Source organism: Cydia splendana, chromosome 14 (assembly GCF_910591565.1).
Source record: "Cydia splendana chromosome 14, ilCydSple1.2, whole genome shotgun sequence".
NCBI classification, from domain to species: Eukaryota; Metazoa; Arthropoda; class Insecta; order Lepidoptera; family Tortricidae; genus Cydia; species Cydia splendana.
The window spans coordinates 14,431,597-14,458,786 of record NC_085973.1 but is presented as its reverse complement, the minus strand read 5'-3'; the positions used below and the strand labels follow the sequence as shown (position 1 = coordinate 14,458,786).

Genomic DNA, 27,190 nt, shown 5'->3' with positions numbered 1-27,190 from the left:
TCAATTTTTAACTCTTATAATAATAATAATTAAAAATTCGAAACAAATCAAAATTAGGACATAGCTATGGTTGATATACAACAAATTGTGTCAAAATATTTTCTAACTTGTTTATATCCAGAGAGGGAAATGAGGACTACGTTTGTATGAAAAGGCAATTTCGCGCGTTCCCCCACCTTCATGTATTTCATCCTTAGAGCATTTAATAACTTGTTAATAAAATAATAATAAGTTACTCAATGCTCTGAGCTTTCATCTTAATCATACAGTATCTAAACTATTGGCAATCATAGTTCGATCTTACCCAAACAAATAACTATAAAATGTTAACTAATAATACATTTTTAAAAGGAGACAAATAGTTAAAAAATCATAAGTATTAATTATATATTAATCTCTTCATTTTTGTATCATATTTAAATGAATAAATAAATAAAAATATATTATGAATTTTATTAAAACGATTCCCTTCGGACGTATTTTATTTATTTATTCCCTAACGGCTATGGAATTGGATTATGAGACTTCAGTCGCGACTCTGCAGTGGTTGCCGCGGTTGCGCACCAACTTCCTGTAGGTAGTCCTTCATGCCCCAACTTGTGCCCCATAAGTTCTTTATTATAGTAACCGTTATAAAGTGGTTAGAGCAAAGGATAGGAGGCATCGGTCGCGACGCCGCAGTGGTTGCCGCGGTTGCGCGCCAGTTTCATGTAGCCGTTCATGCCCCAGTCTGTGCCCCACGAGTTCTTGACCAGCCAATAGTCGCCACCCGGCTGCTCCGTACCGTACCCCACCACCAGCACCTAGAACATCATCGTTATTTACGCAAATTCATCCTACTAAATACTAATACAGACAATGTGCTAGCCACTATGAACGTAAAAGTTCTACGACGTCACAATGTTTAAGGCCGTTCCCGTACCCAAATGAAATCTACAATCGAGCCTCTCCTCACGCCACCCGTCCCGCCCCTAGATACAATGACGATACAACAGCGCCACGCAAGAAGTAGCGACTTAAATGAACTAACAGGACACTGATTTGTAAAACGTATTACTAAATACTGAAAAAAAGCATGCTGCATCTCATAGATGGCGTTAAAGTTAAGTTGGAAAAATAAATGAAACATAGTGCAAATTAAATATTCATTTTAATGAAGTCAACTCTTATTTCAATAATATTTAATTATAAGGGTAAATACAGTTTATATTTAAAGAAATTAATGACTGCAAGTTTTCTATAATATCATTATTTATTAGGTAAGTATACTGTGCAGGTATATCATCGATATTTATTAAAAAAAAACCGGGCAAGTGCGAGTCGGACTCGCGCACGAAGGGTTCCGTACCATAATGCAAAAAAAAAAAACAAAAAAAAAGCAAAAAAAAACGGTCACCCATCCAAATACTGACCACTCCCGACGTTGCTTAACTTTGGTCAAAAATCACGTTTGTTGTATGGGAGCCCCATTTAAATCTTATTTTATTCTGTTTTTAGTATTTGTTGTTATAGCGGCAACAGAAATACATCATCTGTGAAAATTTCAACTGTCTAGCTATCACGGTTCGTGAGATACAGCCTGGTGACAGACGGACGGACGGACGGACGGAAGTCTTAGTAATAGGGTCCCGTTTTACTCTTTGGGTACGGAACCCTAATTAGGGCATACCGGTACAACCGGTAAAACAGAATAAAATAAATAGTTATGCAACAAACGTGATTTTTGCCGTTTCTTGCATAATGATACGGAACCCTGCGTGTGCGAGTCCAACTTGCACTTGGCCGGTTTTTTTAAATTAAGTACCTCTTGGAGAATATCAAATAACTGATGAGGGCAATGTACGTACGATATTATTGATTGGCGACATTTTATTTAGTTTTCGGCGAACATTTGCTAAGTAGGTAGTACTTGGTAGTACTAATAGCCATCTAGGAAAATAAGTACAAAATATGTCCAAATAATTGAGAATATCAATTCAAAGCATAAAAAGATATAAGCATCTGCACTGATAGGAAAACAGTAGGTACCTATCTAAATCTAACTAAGGTCTTTTCGTACGCCGCCGCGGTGAGTACTTGAGTAGGTAGGTATTTATCGCAACGTACGAAGTTACGCGCGACATATGTGACGTTATCCATGAAAAGGGACCTTATTGTCGATGGCGCTTCCGCCATTATTAACGATGCTCTGATATAAATACCACGCCGTGCGACGCAGTGCGTCGTAAGCGCCATAGACAATAAGGTCCCTTTTCATAGATAATGCCACAATTAGAATTAGAACTTACTCGTTACTTTGAATGTCAGTGGTTGATGAAATCGGAGATTCCATTTCCATATTTTGCAGTCTGTAAATAAAGATAAATTGTAGTAGTGTATTGTGTTACGTAGGTAGGGCTAAAAAGCACAAGTCAAATAATTATACTCACTCGATGTAGTCTAAAAATATAGTATCATGTTCGGCTGTGAAATTATCCAATTTTCTTCTTTTCCTAGAAAGACAAAAAAGTAAAAAGTTTAGACGCATGACAAATCACGAGCTGAGGTTCGAACCCTCGATAGGTGGATGGATTGCTAAAAGAACGCTTTATGCGTCTAATTCTGTGCGTTACATGCAGGGGCGTATTTACCATAGGGCCAAGGGGGCCATGGCCCGGGGCGGCAGGCCGCAGGGGGGCGGCGAAGCCGCCCCCTTGCGGCTTTTTCTGGGCGCCTTTTATAATCAAACTTAGCTATTTTTTTATTATATTTTAATTGACATTTAAATTAATAAACAAACGAACGCTTCAAACCCCACCAATTGCTAAAAATATCTACCAACAAGTACCTAAATTAAGGAACATTTTCGTTCAAGAAGTATTAGTACGGCGCAGTGCCGGATTTACCACTAGGCTGAGTAGGCTGAAGCCTATGGCGGCAGATTTTAGGGGGCGGCAAATTTGGGTCAAAAAAATATTTTATTAGCTGTTCAGATAGGGTCGACCAGAATTTTGTCGCTCCCCTATTTATTTGTAAAAATTAAATAACAAGCCTTGTCGATTTTGCCGCCCTCTGTCATGTCAAGACCCTTTATATTGAGACAGACAGACGGCCGGACGGACAACAAAGTGATCTTATATGGGTTCCGTTTTTTTCCTTTTGAAGTACGGAACCCTAAAAATTTACCTACTATTTTCTCGAAAAAATTTCGCGCTCGCTACGCTCGTTTTCACTTACGTACCTAACATTATTTGTGACCCATCTGACTATATACATACGGGCGGTTCTTGTGTCTTCGTGGTATTGAATCTCACTAAATTGTTCCGATCCCATGCCGAAACTCAGTACAGATAGAGTGCTCTCGATATCAGATACAAATACAATACTTTTCATGACTTTCCAGCACCACAGAATGAGGGATAATGGTACGGCCTGTGTAATACGCATCCCTACTACTGTCGTTTGCATAGCAATGATTAAGTATCATTGATATGCAGCAATGACAGCACAGAACCTAGTGCAACGCCAGCGGTAATGTCCACACTATCGGAGCAGCTTCCGTCTACTATACCTACGGCTCATGTGCGTCTACCGGAAAAAAAGCTAGCGATCCATTTGTATAACATAGTCCCTCGAGCAGACTCGATGCCAGACCCGACCGAACTCCTTAGCTATATCCAGCCTGCCTGCCATGTCTCACCTTGATTCTCAATGGCCAAAACCCAGCAGTACCCACCGGTCACCGATCAGATCAGGCAAATATAACGAGGTCGCATCGTCGTTGAGTGACAAAAACGGCCCATATAAATCTGTATCTAGAATAGTGACATTAGTGACGTCACCTTTCTGCACTCAAAAGAATAAAAAATTCACAGATTTCGTGCCTCACACGACTATCGAGCACATTGGAAATGAATCTACGGAATTCGAAAAAATATTGTCGCTGAGCGACGAGAAAGTCTGGATAAGGAAAAAGTTACAAAATAAAACTACAACGTTGAATGATAATTATTTTATTCTTAGACTAACACAAGTATCCTAGACATAACGCATGTGAACAAACAAATTGCAAAATTTCCACACGCGTATCCAAGTTTGAATAATTGTCGCCGTGGCGCATAAGTATAGGTACATATTTCATTTTTCGATTAATAAGCAGGATATATTAATGTTCAAAGTACAAGAAAATTATTACACGGCAAATCCGTAGTCAACTCGAGAAGTGGTGATCGGCAGCGGCCCATTTCCTGCAAGATATGAAATTTTCTTGACAGCAGTTTGACGCGACGAGAGATGACCATAACAGCGTTTGTCTATGTTGCACCAAACCTGAGTTCCAATAGGTGTACTACCAGGGTTCAGCATCAGCTATCTTGGGTAATGCTCATCATGACGAATCGGGTGTCCAAAACAGCGTGTGCCTATGTTGCACCAAACCTGAGTTCCGCTAGGTACAACTCCCTCTCCCTCTCCCTCTCCCTCTGCCTCTGCCTCTGCCTCTGCCTCTGCCTCTCCCTCTCCCTCTCCCTCTGCCTCTGCCTCTGCCTCTCCCTCTCCCTCTGCCTCTGCCTCTGCCTCTGCCTCTGCCTCTAACTCTGCGAATAGTGCGTTATCTACGCCCGTCTCAAACAGGATAGATAGAGTTAGACCAAGAAAAATCTGCAGCGATTTTGAAAGCCCACGCAGTGCAAGTGTTATTCTGCCGTCATAATCCCGATAATTCACAACAAACACCGATAACGAACTCTGCGAAACATGAAGTCATAAATGTCCTGTGAAAAATGTCGTTCTGACTTTTTGACTATTTTAAGGTTAGGCTACAGGGCAAACCCTTAACCCGATCGTCTTTGTTTTAGGCTCAAATTGTAGCTGACTAAATTGTCCAGAGCCGTTTTTCTCAAATTTTTGATATCATTCTTCGTTTCCAAATTATCGAGCACCAAAATCAAAAATTCGGAAAAAATTGAATTTTATTTTCATTATTTCGACCATAACTTTTTTTGTTTTTGACTTTCTCGAATAATTATTTTTGCACCTTACAGCTCTCGTGATTATGCGTCTTTTGAGCCTATTTTTTAATATCATATCTTCACAACTTTCCGAGATATAAGGGGATCGCACTTTTTCGTGAAATCGGCCCGTATACTGGAGCGAACGAAAAGACATTTCCAATGTCAAAATTATCTACGTTCCACTATCAGCGAAGAGCGCCTGAATAGCTTAGCTCTTCTTAATATAGAAGCCACAGAACACCGCCTCTAGAAACCTAATATTGGCCATTTTGTTCCCGACGCAAATCACCAAACTGTGAGGTGCGGGAGGGGTGCTCATGGCGTTGCGATTGGTCGTTTCAAAATGGCGCGCTGACACGTGCAAGCGTAGGGATGGGACATGTTCATTACAGGTAGTGGGTACTGCTACCAGTGATACCGAAATTTATTGTGGTAAAATTGTTACCAATTTAGTATACTTAGAGTAAACTTACTTAATAATTATATTGATTAATTTAATATTTCATTAAGTAATTTAACAATGTACCTGAAACTTTTACTTAACATAATATTAGGGCATTTCTGCTTAAAGTACCCAGAACATGAATTTTAAAGTTTAGAATTTTTATATTATTTCCACTCAGAATCGCAATCTCTTTTGATACGAGAAAAAAGTGTCGCCGAAATCTCATACAATTATTTTCTTTTGTCCGTTTTATTAAGGTCATAGAAGGTTGTATTGAAAACATATTCAAATGGACCAATAACATATGCCTATTACAAATCAACTCCGAGTTCTCTCGCACTTATTTGAAGTTCATCATCAGGTCCATCTCGAGACATGAGACCTAACTGCTCACCTACAGGATTCTAAAAAACCCATACAACATATGTCTATCACAAACCAACACCGAGTTCCCTCGCACTTCTTTGAAGTTCATCATCAGGTCCATCTCGTGACATGAGACCTAACTGCTCACCTAGAGGATTCTAAAAAACTCATACAACATATGTCTATCACAAACCAACACCGAGTTCCCTCGCACTTCTTTGGAGTTCATCATCAGGTCCATCTCGTGACATGAGAGCTAACTGCTCACCTAGAGGATTCTAAAAAACCCATACAACATATGTCTATCACAAACCAACACCGAGTGCCCTCGCACTTCTTTGAAGTTCATCATCAGGTCCATCTCGTGACATGCGGCCTAAATAACTGCTCCGCTGGCCTAGAGGATTCTAAAAAACTTACACAACATATTACCTATATATTATGTCTAAAATGGTACAATACGGTATGACGAAGCACGAAGTTTCCGCAACTGAAAAACCATCATCGTCACATCACTAGTCGAAAGGGAAAGGGATAGCGCATTGCATTTTCATGTTGACGAAAAGGAACGGACATACTTCGCCTCTGCTTACTGACCAGTATAAAATGAACCCCGCGGACAAGAAACATTATTCAATGAAATAATGAATTTGACTTTCCTGTGGGATGTTATTCCATCTGTTTCGTAAGTAGATGTCTTAGATGACTTGCCACACCATTTTACGCTGCAATATCCCATGATTTCCCAATGAATTCAATAGTTTACGATTTATTTTCTTAGACTCGTGCACACTGCTAACAGGTCGTTACGTTGGGCGCAACTGATCGGAGCGGCGCGCGAACAATCTTATATTTGACCTATACACCATACGGGCGGTGACCGCGAGTCGTCCTATAAGCTCGGTCTATAGGGGTTGGTCTGTGTATAGAAGCTGAGCTGACAAACGTTTTAAATTACGACAGCGTTATTGATGATTTTGTCAACCAATTTGTACATAGGAAAACAATGTAAATGCCTATGTGAGTAAATAGTAAATGTTTAGTTTTTTTTTATTTCACACCCCAAAGGTACTTGTTGCAGGTTTTTTTTTCTTAAATAAAATACTTTATCGTCACTGATGAAGGGGGACGGCAAATCAAAATGGCCCGGGGCGCCAAATTTGTAAATACGCCTCTGGTTACATGTATCACTGTGTGCTCGTATTTATAGGAAGGCCCACTACACCGCAACCGCGTAACTACGGAGACGCACACATAGACGGCAATGTTTTCTGTCTTTGCCGTGCAAGGCGCTAGTGCCGCGTGGTGTAAACGTCGCGAATCGCAATATCCTTTTAAGCTATTTAGATGATGAATTGATGACAATGTTTAACCGGTAGATGGAGCGATTATTAAATTCTAGAATGTTTTAAGTTATATGGATTACTAATTAGTACGATCAAGTATATATTAAATTAAGTAATAATTACGTATTTCACTGTGTAATAAATATACATTTTTACTTACGTTAGTTCCATTGTTTGTTGGAATCTTCCGAGTTGTCTTTTTCGAGATGTCTTCTTTTAATTCAATTGCTTGTTACCCATTATAACTTAAAGGTTTTGGTGCACACGGTATATCACTAGGACACACAACACAGCACAGTTTTTATAAGTAAATCTTATATTTGTTTTGGGGACACCTAGTACAGGTCCATCTGGCACGAGCGCTCAGCCATCACTGTCTCATTTCGAAAGACGGACGGAGATAGAGCATGCAGGCCGGAGTCGATATTTTGTTACGATAGAATGGGGTTGGCCGGTGGAAGTTTTTAGCAGATGGCGCCATCATAGCTTGCCCCGTCAATCCCTAGAAATGTGTCAAATTTTTGTTTTTTTAATACTTTGGATGCCAGCTCTTTAAGCCAAATCTCATAGAAAAAGGGGCAAGCTATGATGGCGCCATCTAGGCAAACCTTTGACAGTTGCCAACCCCATTAGTTGATGTTTATTTATTTTAAAAATATTGCCTCTAATTATCGTTTTTCTAAAGCTGTCAAATTACTGTTATACTTATGATTGATTTTTCTCCTTTTTTTGTTTCATAGTGTCACATAGTAAAGAAACGAGTAAAGTTGGAGTAAAAATTCGAATTGGAGGTTACTTTGGGAATAAATTGTATCGAGCGAAGTGTTATGAATCGTGTATCGAAAGCTGTGTTATTAAAGATAATATAATCAAGAATTATATTTATTTTTCCCACGTCTACAAATATCACCGTTTCTTAGAAAAATAGGATAATTATTGGGGTATTTTTACATTTCTGGCTCAGGGAACGGCCTTAAAGTGGCATCACCCCTTGTCACTGCAAAGTAGCTGCAGAATTTGCTGTTTGTTAATCCTTTAAACGTCTATTGTATACCTAGTATAACGCGCCAGCGAAGGTAATCTGAGGGCATACCGCGAACCACGTTCGACGTGTTGCCTCTCTGTCGCACTTGTAAATTCGTACGTAAGTGTTGACAGGGAGGCAACACGTGGTTCGCGGTAGCTCCTTTGAATGCGCGATGATTGATATTACACTCTAATAGTGCGAGCGTCTGTTGACGTCTTTACTTAAGTCAAAGGTTTCGAGATGTTTGGAGTTTTTTTCCTCCATCACGCAAAAGTGATGGTGCGGATGGATTTCATCCTGGATTCACTTCCTAAATCCTTACAGGCTTTACAGGTAATTTTACCCCATGAAAGTACGAGGCTAATACTTAGCGAAACCAGACTTCCCGGCAGTTTAACGGTTTTACGGACGAAGTCACGAGTGGAGGCTAGATAAATGATAATAAATTCACAATGTGCGAGTTCCATCTGACCTGAGTTAAGTAAGTGTCGTTTCAAACTAAAACGCTTTGAGCAACTGGGTCAAACACAAAACTGTGTTCACGTCTTTCCTGTGGACATACCCAAAAGTTAAGGGCTGTAAGGTTAATTTTCTTAATAGGAGAGAAAACTTTACAGTTCTGACGAACACACAAGTTTACTCTCATGTAGTAATGATGTTATCACAATTATCCAAATAAAAGGAGTACCTTTTTATGTGAATAAGGGTTACATAAGAAAATTAACCTTATGGCCCTTAACTTTTAAGTATGTCTACAGGAAACACGTGAACACAGTTTTGTGTTTGACCCAACTAAGGCAAATAAATAGTATGGTCGTGGTCTTACCGCGTGATCCATGTCCGTAGAAGAGCAGGCCTTATCGAAGTACACCCCGTCATTGTATAGTTCAAAACTGTTATGACTGGAGTCCATAGCCATGGACATCGGCCCTATATTTGCCACCGCAATTTGGAGATACCCTTCATCCCCGGAAGGCAGATGTTCGTAGCCTTTGACGGTCATGTTACTAGAGTATTTAGGGTTATACCTGTGAAAAGCAACACGGTTTTAGATTGTTGTACATGCAAAGACTGGGAATCGGCAATTCGAAGTTGAGTGATTTTGGCAGACGAAGCGAAGCTGAGTTCAATAAAATAAGACAAATCCTCGATTGTTATTCCCATCCAGGTAGGTACAGTGTTTTCCTCCAAACATGTGAAGAAATAAGGTACATATACCTAATAGATAATTTTAGATTGATTATGATATACATATTATAATTTAAATTAAACTACAACTAACGCTAAAACAGTAAAGGATGACTCACGTTAGACCGGGCCGTGTCCGGGCCGGAGCTTCCGGCTCATCGTTTTCTATGGAAAGCATCACGTCATCACCTGTCATGTCATAGAAAAGTAAGCGTCGGAAGCTCCGGCCCGGACACGGCCCGGTCTAACGTGGGTCATGCTTAACGCTGCTGTAGTCGCTATCCGACAGAAGTTGCCAACTATTGACACAGTGTCAAGCACTAGGACACTAACGGTAAATATGGTGTGTACCTGCACAAGCCTTGAACTTTTCTGTAGGGGTAGAGTTTCTCCATATTAATGCCGCCATTGCCTGCAACGTACGCGTAGGCAAATTGCATGACACCGCCCTTAACACAGCCGTCATCATTGCCGTAGATTTCAGAACAGTCAAGAAGGTTCTGTTCGGATAGTGAAACCAGTCGTCCTGTTTTTCGGAAATACTGCCCCTCTAGAGCACCAGTCTAGAACAAAATAAAGTAACACAATCTCTTAATGTTGTTTGATTCTGGAGTCTTCTATCATCATCACCATCAGTCTACTCTCGTCCACTACTAGACATAGGTCTCTCCTATTGCACGCCATTGAGCACGATTTGCGGCAACTCTGATCCAGCTCTTGCCAGCCGCCTCGCGAAGGTCATCGCTCCATCTAGTCTGAGGGCGTCCTACGCTACGTTTGCCGATGCGCCGATACGCGATCTCCACTCGAGAACTCGTCTACCCCAACGGTTATCGTCCTCTATCTATTCGTCAAATCTGTGATCATCTTCCTTGCGTTAAACCAGCTTTTTGCCACGTTTCATGGTAGCATGTGGTCCGCTTGGCAACTAATCACTAGTTTATATGAAAGCGACTGCCATCTGACCTTCCAACCCAGAGGGTAAACTAGGCCCTATTGGGATTAGTCCGGTTTTCTCACGATGTTTTCCTTCACCGAAAAGTAGTTTAAGTATGACAAAGAGAATGTGATTTAACTTACAGTACTAAATGCCCAACAGGAGCTGCATGCACCCTGGTCCTTGACCCCCGTTACGGCTCCTTTAGAGACCCAATTCATGGTCAGAGGGAGGTCATCGGGGGAGTATGACAAAAAAAATGAAATTTAACTTACGGCACTAAATGCCCAGCAGGAGCTGCATGCACCCTGGTCCTTGACCTCCGTTACGGCTCCTTTAGAAACCCAATTCATGGTCAGAGGTAGGTCATCGGGGGGTAGGCTGTGTTGCTGCAAAGCTGTAGCAGGACGACCCATTTTGCTGGTGACAAAAAAAAACTAGTTACATAATAGGTACAGTGAAAACGTGCGAACGAATCTTCTACGTTTCAACTTGGGAAAAAAATACTTCCGAAATCCGTCCCACAAGATTCGGTGCTTAACATCAAGCTAGCTTCTGTGGCGTGACGACTCCAAGTGGATCTTAGACTCTGAGCGCTAAGGTATTATTGTCTTTTTTTGCCACCGTCATGGCATAATAGTACATTTCGATGCTAGTGCGGAAGGTATGTCATTACTTCACGAGTACCGAGATATCTTGGCACGAGCCGCAGGCGAGTGGCAAGACTCGGGACGAGTGAAGAATGACATTTCCGCACGTGTATCGAACGACATTTTTTAATACAGTTGCGAAAAAATAAGTAAAATATTGTTAATCGTACACTAAACCAAAGTGGTAACAGTGACAGCTCGCTTAGACGTTGTCTTTAAGTATATTATATCTATGGGCGTTTGGCAGCTATTCCGTTCCATTCAGACAACTTATTAAGAACGGAATTTTCAATATTCAATATTAAAAAATAAACGTGTTATAATGATGAAGAGGTAAGTATTAAAATATGAAATATGTATATTTTTCACATTCTAAATTAACAGTAGGTTTTTCTGCTGATTACGACGTTTATAGGAAACTAATATTAACACTCATCAATAAGTAGTCGTGAATTGGAACAAGTATAAATTTAAAAAAATTTGGAAAAGTAAAAAGCACTAGTTCGAGATAACCAACTTTCCGCACGCTAAACAGCTACGTAAAGTAGCACTTTTTGAGCAACTGTATTAAAAAAGTTATTTTGTTTAAGACTTACGGTTTGTAGCCGCGCATGCGCTGTATTTCCTCTTGGTAGTGGTCGGAGAACTCATTTAGCGCGAGCGTGAACGACGTGAGCCCCTGAGCGTGGGCCTTGTTGTGCTGAGCCACCTTGAATTTATTATCGACGTATATCTTCATGCGTTCTTTCTCTTCCTCCAATGATGAATATTGCTTTTTGTGTTCCAGCTGAAACATAATAGGTGTTCGTGTTAGATGGCACTAACATGTGCCTACAATACCGTAAAATGGGCTGAGTAGGGATTGCGAGGAGAGTCGGGTTATAAATGGGGAGAGAAGGGATGACGGGAGGGTGAGATGGTTTTTAAAGGCTAGTGCTACCTAAATAATGTATTCCTATTACAAATGGAGCTATAGTATAATTTCAAAATCACCTTTTGTATGAAATCCAATCTCACCCCAACTACGAGGGACTACGGGGTGAGGAGGGATTTTGTGTTTATCGTTAAAGTTATGAAATGGAACTACCTAAAATCATAAAAAAACTAAAATACAAACGGCCGAAACATTTATTCATAAAATTAAGTCCCTCCGGCCGTTTTGGCAACTAAGTTTCGCAATCAGTTGTTGAAAAATAAGAAATAATCTTGTTACGCAACTAGTTGCCCAAAAAGAAATTCTATTCCTGATCCACAACTACCGTATATGACAGTGGAGTTTCGCAACCAGTTGACGAAAAGGAAATAATTGTCTTTGTTTACAACTGGTTACCGACTGGTTAAATTGCAAAATTGATATTGTCCTACGTTTAGCTGACCTTAGCTTAAAGAGTCTAACGTACGAAATTTTATTTTCATAAAATATTCCCTTTACAACTTAAGTAGACGGAGCCCCGCTTCGCGGGGCTCCTATTTCTAGCCGGTTTGCCCTTCGGGCATCGGTTAGGTTCGTTAGGTAGCTTCAGATGCCCGAAGGGCAAACCGCCCAGAAATAGGAGCCCCGCGTAGCGGGGCTCCGTCAACTCTGGGTAAGTAGGAAATATTCTCGGAAATATTGATTTAAAATATTTAATATAATATATATTTTAAAATACAAACTAGTCACATTTTCTCTAACTGTCTGAGCTCTATTCTTCGTTGGCAACTGGATGTCAAACAGGAATAGATATTCTTTTTGGGCAACTAGTTGCCTAACACGATGATATATTCTTTTTTGACAACTGGTTACGAAACTTGGTTGCCAAAACGGCCGGAGGGAATTTGCATAAAATGTAAAAATAAAATGTTATCGAGGTTTGAATGTCAGTTTTGTCCCTACTCACCCCATTCTACGGTACTTCGGTTGAAATTTTTTTAATGTTTCTCTGGCGCTCGGAGTTACATTAAGAAACGTAACCAACAAAGTAGTGGAAAAACTTGTTGCATTAGAGAAGATTTTAGGCAGCTCTGAGGAGAGACTGTCCCAGTATTAAAACATGAGATAATTATAATTCATTTCAACTTTGTTTTAGCACCTTTTTAAAAACAGGCAGGTTAATATTTTAGGTATGAAACCTAACGTCACTTTACCTTAAAAGTCTCCCATTCCTGCCGCACCAAGTTATGGCTATCGAAACTAAGGACGCCCGCTGCCGCCGCAGCGCTCAGGAGCAAAACCGCACACTTCATAACTTCTGAAAGACATATATGTGGATTAAGTATATATGTAACGTTCTACGGGTTCCATTTGTGGATATTCTAAGTATATAAAATAAATTAACACAATTTTATGTATATTAACATTATTAATCGCTTCGTTTGTTTTTTTAGATTTTTTTTAAATTATAAGAGTTTGAAGCTTTTAAATATTGGTATTAAATTTGTTTTTCACTCCTAGTAGAGTCTGTTCGGAAAGAGGAGAATCGTGGAATGTATTGGGCCCCATACATTCCACGACTCTTCTCTTTCCGAACAGACTCTAACTCTTATCATAATCAACAAAATTTAAAAAAAGTCAAACGAAGGGGCATATGGTTATATAAATTATGTAAAAATATTTTCTATTAAGTAGGTAGGTAATTAGGGTAGGTATGTCAATATTCAGGGAGGAAAATGGGAACTACATTTGTATGGACAAGCGGTCTTCCACAACGTCTTAAGTTATCCTGGGTATATGGATATTTTCCTGATAAGATAACACTTAGCGAAAGCGTTACCTAATCCAAGAAACACATGTTTTGTGTATTAAACATACAGTATGTATCTGAACGAAAAGCAATTACTCAAACCCGTTAATGTTTAGGTCATATTGAGCAACTTTTACTACCAACCCCGAAAACGCGGAAAAAAACTGAATGTTTCATACATTTTGCTGGTCTGATGTTGAAATGGGGGAGTCAATTTTTTTTCGCGATTTCGGGTTTTGCTTCCATAGTAAAAGTTGCTTAGTATGACCTAAACATTAACGGGTTTGAGTAATTGCTTTCCATTCAGATACAGGGTGTATATTATAACCCATTTATAAATTAATTAGATCCATACCTACCAAACAATGTTTAAATAAACATTTATAGTAAATTATTAGAACAATGCTACCACAAATATCTTACTGATGGAATCGTTGCATAATAATGCCTTTAAATAGAGGTTTAAAAGGAAAATATATTATTCCTATATATTATCTGGGATTTCCTACCACATATAAGACATATACATGCTTACATACGCATGCATGCATATGCATGCTTGATAAGGTATAAATAAATTTAGCAGGTAAATAATGAGCATAGTTTTGTTGGAAAAACAACCTTAGCGATTGTATTTAAAGGTGTTTTTTCTAAAAAAAAAACATATTAAGAATCGAGGAAACATGTAACTGGGTATTTGAAATAGTCCCTAATTAATTTTATCATACATATATAGTGCGCAAACTGTTTATGTTTTTATGGTTAATATAGGATCTAACCTGAAATATTGTCTTAGACCAAATTAAGACAGTACTATGCGTCAAAATGGTCCTAAACCAACAGAAATGAGAGTTAGGTCACTAGATAGAGTCCACCGCCGGCCGATCATCTACCCTGCAGCAATTTATATTATTTGGTCGCTATTGCCTAGGTAATATGTTAATAACTATTAAAACAATTAACTAGTAATAAGGGTGACCACATTTTGACTAAAATAACAATATCTCAGTTCTGCAATGGTATTTCGCTTCGTGCCCGTAGAACGAAATGAAGTACATAGAAATACCTATCTAATGACCTCTAATTTTTGTTGGTATTTGGACCAGGCTCCATACAAAAAGTTACCTATGGTCCTTGTTTTTACAGGTTTACGTATAGGTACCTATAGTCACATAAGCCAGGACCTTATATAGTAATAAATAAGTATTAGAATTAGTAACGGCAGCTCACAAGACCCAATTTGACTCCACAAAGGAAAAGAGTGCTTCCATGCAAACCAAATGTTGTTGGTTTAAACACCAACTCATACCAATGCATATTGCATACCTATATTGGAACATATGAATAATATAGGTAGGTACCTAGTGTTTGATATTTTTCTGTAAGGAAAACACCGTGGGGAAACCAAAATAAAATGGGGCATTATCTATGAAAAGGGACCTTATTGTCGATGGCGCTTACGCCGCACAGCGTCCCGCGGCATTGTATTTATATCGGAGCATCGTTAATAATGGCGTAAGCGCCATCGACAAAAAGGTCCCTTTTCATAGATAACGTCACAAATAACAGTATTTTGATATACCTACCTATATTGTTATGATACCACTTTGACATGACTCGGAGTGCATAACTAATAATAAATGCGACCGATATGCCTATTAACAAGACTCGCAGTTTCAAGACCGGTCTGGCCTATTGGTAACCCTGCCTGTGAAGCCAATGGTCCTGGGTTCGAATCCGGGTAAGAGCATTTATTTGTGTGATCTGTTTCTATGTTAACCGTTTTAGACTAATCGTTTAATGCTAGACTTCTGCCCACGACATTTCGTCGCCATAAGGTTGATATAATATTATTAGGTACTAAGTTACTAAAAAATATATAGTTGGTCAAGCAGATCTTGTCAGTAGAAAAAGGGCGGCAAATTTGAAAAATGTAGGCGCGAAGGAATATCGTCTCATAGAAAATTTTAATTTCGCGCCTTTTTCTACTGACAACATTTGCTTGACCATCTATATTATCACTCATTATGTAATTAAATAAAAAAAATGGAAAAAAACCGCCCAAGTGCGAGTCGGACGCGCGCATGACCCGCGCCGTAGCTGAAAAACTGCAAAAAATCACGTTTGTTTGTATGGGAGCCCCACTAAAATTTTCTTTTTTTGTTTTTAGTATTTGTTGTTATAGCGGCAACAGAAATACATAATCTGTGAAAATTTCAACTGTCTATCACGGTTCATGAGATGCAGCCTGGTGACAGACAGACGGACAGACAGACGAACAGAGGAGTCTTAGTAATAGGGTCCCGTTTTTACCCTTCGGGTACGGAACCCTAAAAATATTATGATTGATCCACGGCATGGTATTTACATAAGAACATACCTAGGTAAGTATTTGGGGCATTCATAGATAGAAAAGGGACCTTATCGTCGATAGCGCTTACGCCGCACAGCGCCACGCGGCATTGTATTTATATCGGAGCACCGTTAATAATGGCTAATGGCGTAAACGCCATCGACAATAAGGTCCCTTTTCATAGATAACGTCACATTTTGGTTGATAGTTACCTAACAACGATTAGAAGTTTTTCAAATTATTAAACCATACCTACCTTTAAAAAAATGCTTCACAGTCCTATCTTCGATGCATATACTCGTATCAGTAATATGTTAGGGAAAATACATCATTTTCCTATAAATAATACCTTCCTATAAATAAAGGAACTAAACTAACAATTACATTCGAGGACGACGGTTCGACCAATCTGTTCGTTCTAAGTAGTCGTGCTGTTCCGGCCAGCAAAGGTGAGTTTCCTTTAAATACATACATTTACAGATGTACCTAGTCCATAATTATTTTCCATCGTACTTTCTCGGAAACGTTCGTATTTGTCATGCTAGTTTAGTCAACTCCAGTACTTTTTGTACCGAGACTGGCGGAAATAGCAAGACACGTTCGTACGTTTCCTTGTAAATACGATGGAAAATAATTTTTCACCACACCAGCTCGGAAAGGCTTACTTTGCACTTCAAAAACTGATAGCAAAGTTGTATTTTGTTCACATGTAACAAATAATTTGAGTTGTTTTCTTATGTTTGCTGGTAGAATTGTCTTTTAAGTCATGATTTTGGATGATAAATATTTAATAACATTCCTTTGAATTTGATTTGGTTTGATTTTGTTCGATATTTTACATTTAATATTTGCTTCGGGTTGGGGTGGTGAATAATTTTGTGTTTCACTAGGGGGCAAATTTTGTATAACCCTCGTGCTTTGAAACCCTCGCAACGCTCAAGATTCCATTTTGGAATGTTTCGCTTGCTCGGGTATCAATATTAGCACGTGCGGTTAAACAACAACTTTGCCCCCTTATAAAACAAATAACTAATGCACTACCTACTTAGAACTGTACCAAATATCAAAACAAGTGAATATAATTAATATTAAAAGGCTTTAAGTGAAAACTTAAATAATATACCTATATTTCACGAAGCAACTTAAACCTGCTAAGGGCTATGGAGTACCTAAATATTATTGGCATTGGGATAAAGACTTATTTCAGATGACCCACGTCCATTAACACATTCAATACCACTAAGTGCTACGGGTTACGCTCGTAGCGCGTAGCCACGGTTTCGTCGTATGTAGCGCGTAGTCGCTACGAACAGTGTACCCGACAGTCGGGTTCTTGGTGTTGAATGTGTTAAAGTCTCCAAGGAGGTCTTCATCTAGATTCTAGAGCCACACCCGTTGGCTGATCGACGCAGACTGCGGGCTGCTGCTCTCCGCTACATGTGTGGCTTTAGATGAAACTCCTCATTTATGTAGCGCGATTTGCAGCTTAAAAATCGGGAGTGACCCTTTTTAATATAATTATGTAATATTTCTGAGTCTCACAATTTTTTTTTAAGAGTCATGAAATTTGCGGTTCTTCTGCTGATCGCCGTGGTGGCGAGCGCTTACGGCGTCGCGTTCCGAGAGGTGTGGAAGGTGTTTAAGGTAAATTTACTATCTCTGTTCTACTGCTTCAAGTAAAACTATCCAATTATAGTACAGTCGCCATCAGATATATCGGAGCGTCCGAGGTGCTCAAAAATATCTGATCACGCACTCTAACGCCTTGACAATAGAGACGTGTTCAGATATTTGTGAGCGCCTTATCCGCCGCGATATATCTGATGGCGACTGTACATAATCTCCCAACTGGCTGGCTGGCTTGAATATCTTCGTTTACGTGTGATTACTAATCTATTGTTTAAATGACGTAAATAGTTCGATTTCAGATGGGTTTTTGTTTTAAGTATGATGGCAAGTATAGCTGGTCAAACCAATTTGTCAGTCAGTAAGAACCAGGAAAACTATACTCATCCTTTTATTTTGGGGGGTGCTAGTACTAGTGTAAGACGAAGATAGTATGATTCTCTCTGTCTATGATTGAAATGAGACGGTCCTTTGACAAACTATATGTTGCCGCTATGGACTAAAAGGTTAATATAGGTAATTAATAGTTGAACACTGTGTACCAGGTGGAGCACAAAATGCAGTATTCAGCGGATGACCCCACTGACATCTTGGATCCGAAATACGTTGCGAGCAAGAAGAATGTGGTTCAGAATAACAATGCACACGCTCAGGCAAGTTTCCCAGAGGATAATCACGTGAAAGAGGACAAACGGTCAGTATTCATTAATAGTACATTATTGTCCAGGCTCGGAAGTAGCTACTTGCAGGCTGAGGATTCGTTTTAAACGGACGACCTTGGGAGTCCGTTTAATTGAATCCGAAGCACTATATATATAGTGCTTTTCTCAAAAATGGTGCAAGAAATATAAATATCATAGAAATATTTTACAAAAGCAACGTTCTTACGTATATATTTTCACAGAAAAAAGTAGGAACAATTGAAAAAGTTTGCTTTGCCGCTTTTTATTTTTTAAATTTTAAAATAGAAGTGTATTTTTCTGCCGAAAATACGCCAACCTATTTGAGACAGCTAAATAGTCGCGATACCAACATTATAATAATAAGTACTTATCATCTGTTTGGCTGTTTAATGGGCCTGTGCCTTCATTTGATATAGCCATTTCAACTTTTAAAAAGTTTGGAACTCGACATATAATGGAATTTGTATGCAACATTGCAGTCCCAAAATCGAGACTGCAATGTTTTTAATTTTTGACTGACCATAAACTCCGCACTTCGCGACCTATTTTTTAAAGGGTAAAGTCGACTTTGCCGTCCATTTTTGAGAAAAAATAATTATAACCACCAGTAGATTTACACAGACATCAGTAGAAATATGTAGTTTGAAAACTATGAAAGCATACATAGGTCATAAGTATCAGACGCTTGGTGCCTTAGAGGATATAACCAAACGGAGTAGCCATTAACAGGCGTTATCCTCTCTGTTTTGTACCGAAAATTACAGACAAGGCGTCTCCGTTTGCTTATATCCTCTAAGCTTGGTGGAGCTCGAAAAAGGTCGAAAAAATTCAGTAATTACAATTACCTACTTCAGCTACAGGAAATGAGTGTCATTATAATGATGTTACTAGAGTCCGTCTAAGCTAACTTTTCAGCGTCAAAGTGTGGAATTGCCACTGTATGCGTCATATTTTCGTAAAAAGTTGATGCTTTGGATGGCACCTCCATACTCTGTCATATGTCGCAAATAATTACTTACGAAATGGTTATGGGTACGTCCTCAGTGGCGAGCGTTGAGCAGAGTATTAGACTGAGCGTGCAGCATATCTTCAAGTTTCCAAGTGTTTTGAACATCGTCCTTTGAGGCGCTTGCATGCGTTTCAAACGCATCGTTTGCATAAATTTGTTTTAAAAGGCCCGGCACGACTTCGAGCGGCAGCGGCGAGCGGCGGCCATAAGTAGCGAGAGGTGAGAGCGAAATGTCGGATCGCTTCGCTATATGTCTCGCTCCAACCTATGACGGCCGCTTGCCGCTGCCGCCGTCGCGCGATGATGTGACCGGGCCGTAACGTCCGCCTGCACGCCCCGCTCCAGCGTCCACTCAGATTGGACACTGACATGGAGTACCTAGCCAGGGATGTTGCGAATATTCGCATCCGTATCCGCATCCGCGGAACATCCGCATCCGCATAAAATCGATGCGGAGCATCCGCATGATGCGGATGTCGACCAAGTCGGTAACAGGAACGTATTAGCGCCGGCGCCGACGGCGTAAGTTCTAGATAATTTCGTCATTTTATATATAACGAAATCGTCTAGATCCCGAAAAGTCGGCCATGTTACTGTTTATTAAATAAAACGCACCTATATTCTTGCTCAAATACTAAACGTTTCGTTTTTTTTAAATAAAAAATGCTAAAAATGTAATATTTGACGTTTTTTAAGTACCAAATCTTGACATCCGCATCCGCATCCGCATCCGCGGATGTGAGGCTTTAAATATCCGCATCCGCATCCGCGGATGTCAAAAAATCTGCATCCGCAACATCCCTGGTACCTACCTACTTTATTAGCTTTTTATTATAGCTCATATATAACTCCTGTAAATTTTACCTTTCTTTCTATAATCAGCACTGTGGTTCCTCCAGCGACGGTTGGCTCTCAGCACTTGAGCCTGGATAAATTACCTTCACATTTAAATTGGACCGCGAAAGGAGCCGTTACGGAGGTCAAGGACCAACATATGTATGATTGCCCCTCCGGAGGTTGGGCTTTCAGCGCTGTGAGTTACATTTATTTAAATATTAAAGAATGTACAGTCACCTGCAATAGTACCTATGTTACTCTGCGAAGGCCGCAAAAATATCTGACACGATCTTATTTGTAGAGCCCTAAGAGCGTGTCACATATTTTTGCGGCCTTCGAAGAGTAACATACTATTGCAGGTGACTGTACACGATAAAAAGTGGCCATGAATGATGTGGTACTTTTTGCCGAATGGACATTTTAAAGCAGCATAATTACAATACCTATCCTATAAAATATGTTTTTTTAGACTGGTGCTCTCGAGGCCCAATATTTCCTAAGAACAGGCCGCTTAGTGTCTCTCTCTGAGCAGCACTTGTTAGACTGTTCATATTTCTATGGCAACAACAATTGTGATGGAGGCGAGGTAGATTGGGCCTTCGCGTTCGTCGCAAGCCACGGCGGCATTGCCACGGATGAACACTACCCTTACAACGGTATTGAGGGCCAGTGCGGCAGCGGGTAAGTTTCACTCTAATACATAATTATTAGCAGCTAACGTGACTTAGCTTGCATCTAAACGTTGGTTTGTCACCAATCACCAAGTTCTGGTGAACTTGACCAATGGCTGGGTGATTCGGACAGTTGAAAGTTTGTTTGATCGCCGTGTTACACGGCCTGATGTGCTTAACGTACCTCTAACGTAAATTTCCTTCCACAGCCGTTCCTTCAGGTACTCCAATGTGACCGTCAACGGTTTCGTCCAAGTACCGAGCGACGATGAAACAGAACTGCAGAAGTGGGTCGCGCGATACGGGCCAGCGTCCGTCGTCGTCCACAGCCAGTTATACAGTTTCGAGAATTACCAAGGCGGCGTGTATTACGACAAGGGCTGCGCCAAGTACGATCTCGAACTCAACCACGCGGTAAAGTACAATGTTTTATTCTGGAAGACAATAACTTTCAAGTTTATTAGGTAAACGATTTTCAGTGATCATTTGATCATCAAGAGCCTGTGCACACTACTGACGTGTCAAAGGGAATTTTTAAACATAAGTACCTACACTTAATTTTCCAAAATGTAAACTTCTTGTGAACATTCTAGAAGTTTCTGTGAGCTTTTCCAACTTATACGCGCCATGTTGCGGAATTTCACTGGAATCAATTTTTTCATACTACACTGAACTGTCACGAGAATAAATAAATAAATAAATAAATAAATAAATAAATAAATAAATATTATAGGACATTCTTACACAGATTGACCAAGTCCCCCAGTAAGCTCAAGAAGGCTTGTGTTGAGGGTACTCATACAACGATATATATATATATATATATATATATATATATATATATATATATATATATATATATATATATATATATATATATATATATATAATTTTTGTATTTAAGTATTTATATTATATATATATATATATATATATATATATATATATAATATAAATACTTAAATACATAGAAAACAACCATGACTCAGGAACAAATATCTGTGTCATCACACAAATAAATGCCCTTACTGGGATTCGAACCCAGGACCAATACCACCACCACGAGAGACCACGAGAACCAGAGAGGACCAGGAGAATAGCAGCGCCCTCTTGACAATGATCATACCTATATTACTGGTCAGGCTTTAGGTATGTGTAGTTTTTTGCAGAGAGCGAAGCGCAGCGGTGGTTAGCATAACTTACCTCTGGTGCGACCGTCTCTAAGTAGTAAGTAGATACCTACGTTAGTGAGTTCATGGTTGAAGTGAATTAATGGTTCCAGATGCTGGTGGTGGGGTACGGCACACAGCAGCCGGGCGGTGACTACTGGCTGATCAAGAACTCGTGGGGCACAGACTGGGGCATAGATGGTTACATGAAGCTAGCGCGAAACCGCGGCAACCACTGCGGTGTCGCCTCGCGAGTCACCTACCCGTTGCCGCTACGTTCTTAGGTGTGCAAACTGAGACGTTTGAGCGACGACGACCAACGGCGCGTGCAATGCGATGTGGAAAATCTAGCTTATTGTTAGGTAAATACGTACTTAGTTATTTATAGGTGCCTATAATTATAACCTATGTGATTTCGATAAATGAAAAAATAAAAAATATAAGCGTCATAAAATTTATTTATCAGAAAATATATTTTTTAATAAAGCGGGCATTACATTATACAATTTGCAGTGCGCTAGCTGAGTTAGCGCACTAATTTAGTATAGTGTAAAGACAGTTAGCCAGTTAGTGACCCAATCTAGTGCGATCGCATGTGCTCTGCCGCACTAACGCTATCTAGCGCACTAGAACGCATAGTGTAAATGGTTTTAGCGCGCTCAGCGCTTACTGTGTAAGGTCAGTTGTCGGCACGCCACCGACGCACTCGAACACGCGTATGATGGATGTTTTATTGTTTTAGTTATTGCATTTCAGTTCAAAATGACGGAGCCACAGACTAGAGAAAAGGAAGTACCTACTGCTAAAATCTTCATCTTCAATCATGAACTTTATAAAGACATACCATTTTTATGGGATAAAAAACATAAAGATTACAAAAACAAAGACATTAGAAATTATGGTAACAAAGTGCTTCTCAAAATGTACAAAGAATTCGACCAAAAACGCGACCTTCGACCGAAACGCGACGTTCGATTCGAACGATGATCACTGCTGAAATGACAATAAGACACTAACTAGCGTCGCTAGCTAGTGTAGTGTAATGAACAAGCTCTTTTTTATCTCGCCGAGCAACACTTAATTAGCGCTCTGCAAATTGTATAATGTAATGCCCGCTTAAAGCAAACTACATGGTTTATATGCACAATCACACTTGTTTGATATTTTTAGTTGAATGGATCAACTAATACCTAGACCGAAACCAGGTATAAGCGACAGTAGTGGTGCCGCCTAGCGGCTACGGGTCACATTTGTTATGTGATAGGTGGCAGATAAGATAACTATCAAATAGTGTATTGGAGTTCAAGAAAGTTTACATTTTTGCCACGTCCTCCAGCATTATTACCACATTGCACTACTTTGCTCATAGACTGCAATACAACACGCAATTACGTCTTCAGTGTTTTTAATACTTTTTATACCCAAATACTAGTGTACAGTCAGCGTCAAATATATATATTGTAGCAAATATGGCCAAATAGTTCGTCACACCGTACTAAATATATGGTGTAACGAACTATTTTACCACTTTTGCAGCTATAATATACCTATTTGATGCTGAGATGCTGACTGTACGACCGAAGTTTCGTTTCGGTTTCGGAATAAAAATCATGCTCGGCCAAAGGTCCGGTTTCGGTCAGAAAACTTTAATGTTGCGTTGCGTTTGCATCATACATTTTGCTGGGTTAAAATTGTAATGTTACCTAACCTAAATATATGTAACGTTTCACATTTCTCTATAGGATAACGGCGTCATTGCCGCATTCACTGCCAGCGCGAGCTACGCGCTACGCTTATAACAGATAGCGCATTTTCCGCTTTTTAGCGAAAAGTGCCTACAAACAGAGAACCCGCCTGGCGGGTCGCTGGCAGTGAATGTGTGACTAGTAAGCCGTTCTTAAAATTAATCGAGTATATTATGCGTTGAGCGATACCTGAAAACAATCGTCTTTAGACGAGTTTCCATGGAAAAGATGTACTAACTATTACACTATTTGACCAAAAAAACTATAACTGTCAGCAGGGCCGTCTTAAACTATGCTGGGGCCCTTGGGCACATAAGACTTTGGGGCCCTTTTGGAAAATAAAGAAAGCAAATTAAACTAACATTTTTCTACTATGATCTTCTATTTTTTATATGTAATCAAATATAATGTTAATGTCTATCCTTCGGGGCCCCCTGAGGATGGGGGCCCTGGGCACGGGCCCCGTGTGCCCCTATGGTTAAGACGGTGTCAGTGCTCGGGAAAAAATTATACCGTAACATATACTCTGGCAAACCCACTTTGTCAGTAGAAATTAAAATTTTCTATGGGAGGACAACCTTTCTACTTTTTTTTAAATTGCCGCCTTTTTCTACTGCAGGAGATGGCTTGCCAAACTATACCTGCCTAGTAGTAGATGGTGGTCTTATTTTGTTTTCCATCAAGCCCTTAATTCAATGTAGGTTCATATCAGTCGTATAATATAACACTTTTCAAGACGCGTTAGATACCTAAAGTACACCTTCAACATAACCAGAAACATGAACACTAGTTACCTACCATACAAAATGACCAATTTTCATTACTCTTAAGTGTATGTACCTACTAATAATACCGATAAGGAGCGGTTCGACAATTCATCTCAAGCACTGACATTTTTAATTATATTTAATTATTTAAGTAGTAGGATTTAAAGCATTTTTATATTAGATAATAGCAACAAATAACACTAAATCTTAACTATAGTATCCTTATTTATTTATACGTCATGTTATCTATGAAAAGGGACCTCATTGTCGATGGCGCTTACGCCATTATTAACAATGCTCCGATAAAACAATGCCGCGTGACGCTGTGCGGTGTAAGCGCCATCGACAATAAGGTCCCTATTCATAGATACCCCATATGATTACCGAGATTTCTATCATCAAAATCACAATTTAATCACAAAACTCAATTCTCCTTAAGTACCTTATTAGTAGCCAAAACATTTGACCAACACTTGATAATAAAGATTGATAAGGTCAATAAGGACAAGTGTGACTGCGTGAAAGTGTGGCTGGCCTTCACACATTGCGGCCTGTTTACACATTGATTGGTTTTTATAAAATAAAAAAAATAAACGAGAATTTGTCCTGTGTCAAGTCTTGGCCAATTCTTTTGGCCGGTATAAATTCCATCAATCAACACTGATCCGAATATTCCGAATTCGCACGTCGCTTCTGTGTATAAACGTGATAGCGCTATGTGCGTATATAACAATGTCCCTCGCACACCGGAGCGGCGTGAGAATCCGCATTTAATGTGAAGACCACCTTAATCATAATCAATAATATGCATTAATTATTTCATATGAAATAGTTTAAATAGCCATATATTATAGCCATAACATAGCCACGTCCCGTCAATATCATTGTCGAATTGCGTCCGCACATAATAAAATACCTAATACATATCGTTAAAAATACATAACAACATACCATATAACTATGATATGCAAGTAGTAAAAGTACTAATCATCTTAAGAACGTAGGTATCTATGTACTTAATGAAAACTGACTGCTAAGAGAGATGAAAAATTTATAGCAACATCGCGATGTTCAAAGATTACTCGAAGCGAAAAAAACGGAAACCGATTGATTGAAGTTTTATCGAAATAGTTGATTTTCCAATAATAGAAAAATATAGTAGAAGCCGATATTAACCTAATTAAACCTCTGAAAAAAAATACTGAAACATTTCGAGGATTAAATGCTTTATATAGAGAAACTAAAAACAGAACTTTTCTACCTACCTAACACATTCAGCCGAAAACCGGACTATCAGGTATGATTGCGTTCCCAGGCCAGTTTTATATGACTACATTTTTGTGGCCTGGCGCGACTCTAATAAGTACCTAAATATGTATAACAAAAAATGCACGAAGTTATAGTTCGTTTTTTTTAGCATTAGAAATAAGGTAAACAATCTTGATGTGTCTTTTAATTGAAAAACACATTTTAAAAATAAGTCACGGCAAATATGTAACAATTATGAATCTAACACGATCATTTATATTCTTCTGCTTTCATAAGTAATAGTTATTGATTTTTAAAAAGCGTTTTTCAATTAAAAGACATGTCAAGATCGCTTACCTTCTCTCAAGTTCTTTCTAATGCTAAAAAACCGGGCAAGTGCGAGTCGGACTCGCGCACGAAGGGTTCCGTACCATAATGCAAAAAAAAAAAACGAAAAAAAAAACGGTCACCCATCCAAGTACTGACCACTCCCGACGTTGCTTAACTTTGGTCAAAAATCACGTTTGTTGTATGGGAGCCCCATTTAAATCTTTATTTTATTCTGTTTTTAGTATTTGTTGTTATAGCGGCAACAGAAATACATCATCTGTGAAAATTTCAACTGTCTAGCTATCACGGTTCGTGAGATACAGCCTGGTGACAGACGGACGGACGGACGGACGGACGGACGGACGGACGGACGGACGGACGGACAGCGAAGTCTTAGTAATAGGGTCCCGTTTTACCCTTTGGGTACGGAACCCTAAAAACGAACTATAACTTGAGACTAAATTACAGGTCCTACAAGGAAGGATTAGTCTTGAGTTAATTGATTCAATTGTATAACAAATATTAATGTAAATTATATTTACCTATTGTACTTAATTCATACACATATATGATTATGATTATAGCATACGCCAACACACTTGCAAGCATCTTGCAAGCATATACCTCACTTAAATTAAAACTGCTTATTTGTCGTAACATAATGGAATCAATTAACTTAAGAGTAGGTACATACTTACAGGTTCTTAACTATGTTTTTTTTTTGCAATTCATTATTTTAGGACCCATTAAAACTGGTTTTGTAAAACATATGCAACTAAGTTAAACAATATTTAGTAAACACAAAACAACCTAACTTAACCCGTTCACCACCATTCATACTTCATTATTTTTAAAGATTGTTCACATGCCAACATGATTGGTTCACAGAGTGTTAAAATAGTTCACGTAGGTATATGAACCATACATTTGTGACGTTTAAATCAGTTGTGATAAATCTAGTAATTTTATTAGCTATTCGAATTTAAAGAGACTCTTAAATGTACTAGGAATGATAACTTGTAAGTATGTATTGTATACCTATCAATAATTTAACAAATTGACTTATTTGAGTTAATATT

At 39.1% G+C, this 27,190-nt stretch overlaps 2 protein-coding genes across 2 annotated transcripts; one reads left to right on the top strand and one right to left on the bottom strand.

Moving 5' to 3' along the window:
• Positions 1-434: 434 nt before the first annotated feature.
• LOC134796754 (procathepsin L-like) lies at positions 435-13,209 on the bottom strand. The gene is made up of 6 exons (XM_063768958.1): positions 13,078-13,209; positions 11,547-11,737; positions 10,576-10,720; positions 9,715-9,926; positions 9,002-9,203; positions 435-803 (listed from the first exon to the last, which is right to left on the bottom strand). Exons 1-6 carry the CDS (start codon positions 13,174-13,176, stop codon positions 642-644), a joined length of 1,011 nt encoding a protein of 336 aa, XP_063625028.1. The 5' UTR covers positions 13,177-13,209; the 3' UTR covers positions 435-641.
• Positions 13,210-17,586: 4,377 nt separating this feature from the next.
• On the top strand, positions 17,587-22,305 carry LOC134796955 (procathepsin L-like). The gene is made up of 6 exons (XM_063769149.1): positions 17,587-17,670; positions 18,198-18,346; positions 20,227-20,377; positions 20,651-20,862; positions 21,062-21,266; positions 22,135-22,305. The coding sequence occupies exons 1-6, from the start codon at positions 17,587-17,589 to the stop codon at positions 22,303-22,305; spliced, it is 972 nt and encodes a 323-aa protein (XP_063625219.1).
• The last annotated feature ends 4,885 nt before the right edge of the window (positions 22,306-27,190 follow it).

Bases quoted from the DNA above. Each gene is read 5' to 3' on its own strand.
- LOC134796955 (XM_063769149.1), top strand. From the start codon at position 17,587: ATGAAATTTGCGGTTCTTCTGCTGATCGCCGTGGTGGCGAGCGCTTAC. The intron at 17,671-18,197 runs GTAAATTTACTA...ACTGTGTACCAG, and splicing joins AGGTGTGGAAGGTGTTTAAG to GTGGAGCACAAAATGCAGTA. The intron at 20,378-20,650 runs GTGAGTTACATT...ATGTTTTTTTAG, and splicing joins GAGGTTGGGCTTTCAGCGCT to ACTGGTGCTCTCGAGGCCCA.
- LOC134796754 (XM_063768958.1), bottom strand. From the start codon at position 13,176: ATGAAGTGTGCGGTTTTGCTCCTGAGCGCTGCGGCGGCAGCGGGCGTC. The intron at 10,721-11,546 runs GTAAGTCTTAAA...TTTTGTCACCAG, and splicing joins CGCATGCGCGGCTACAAACC to CAAAATGGGTCGTCCTGCTA. The intron at 9,204-9,714 runs GTACACACCATA...TGCTTTTCACAG, and splicing joins AAAGTTCAAGGCTTGTGCAG to GTATAACCCTAAATACTCTA.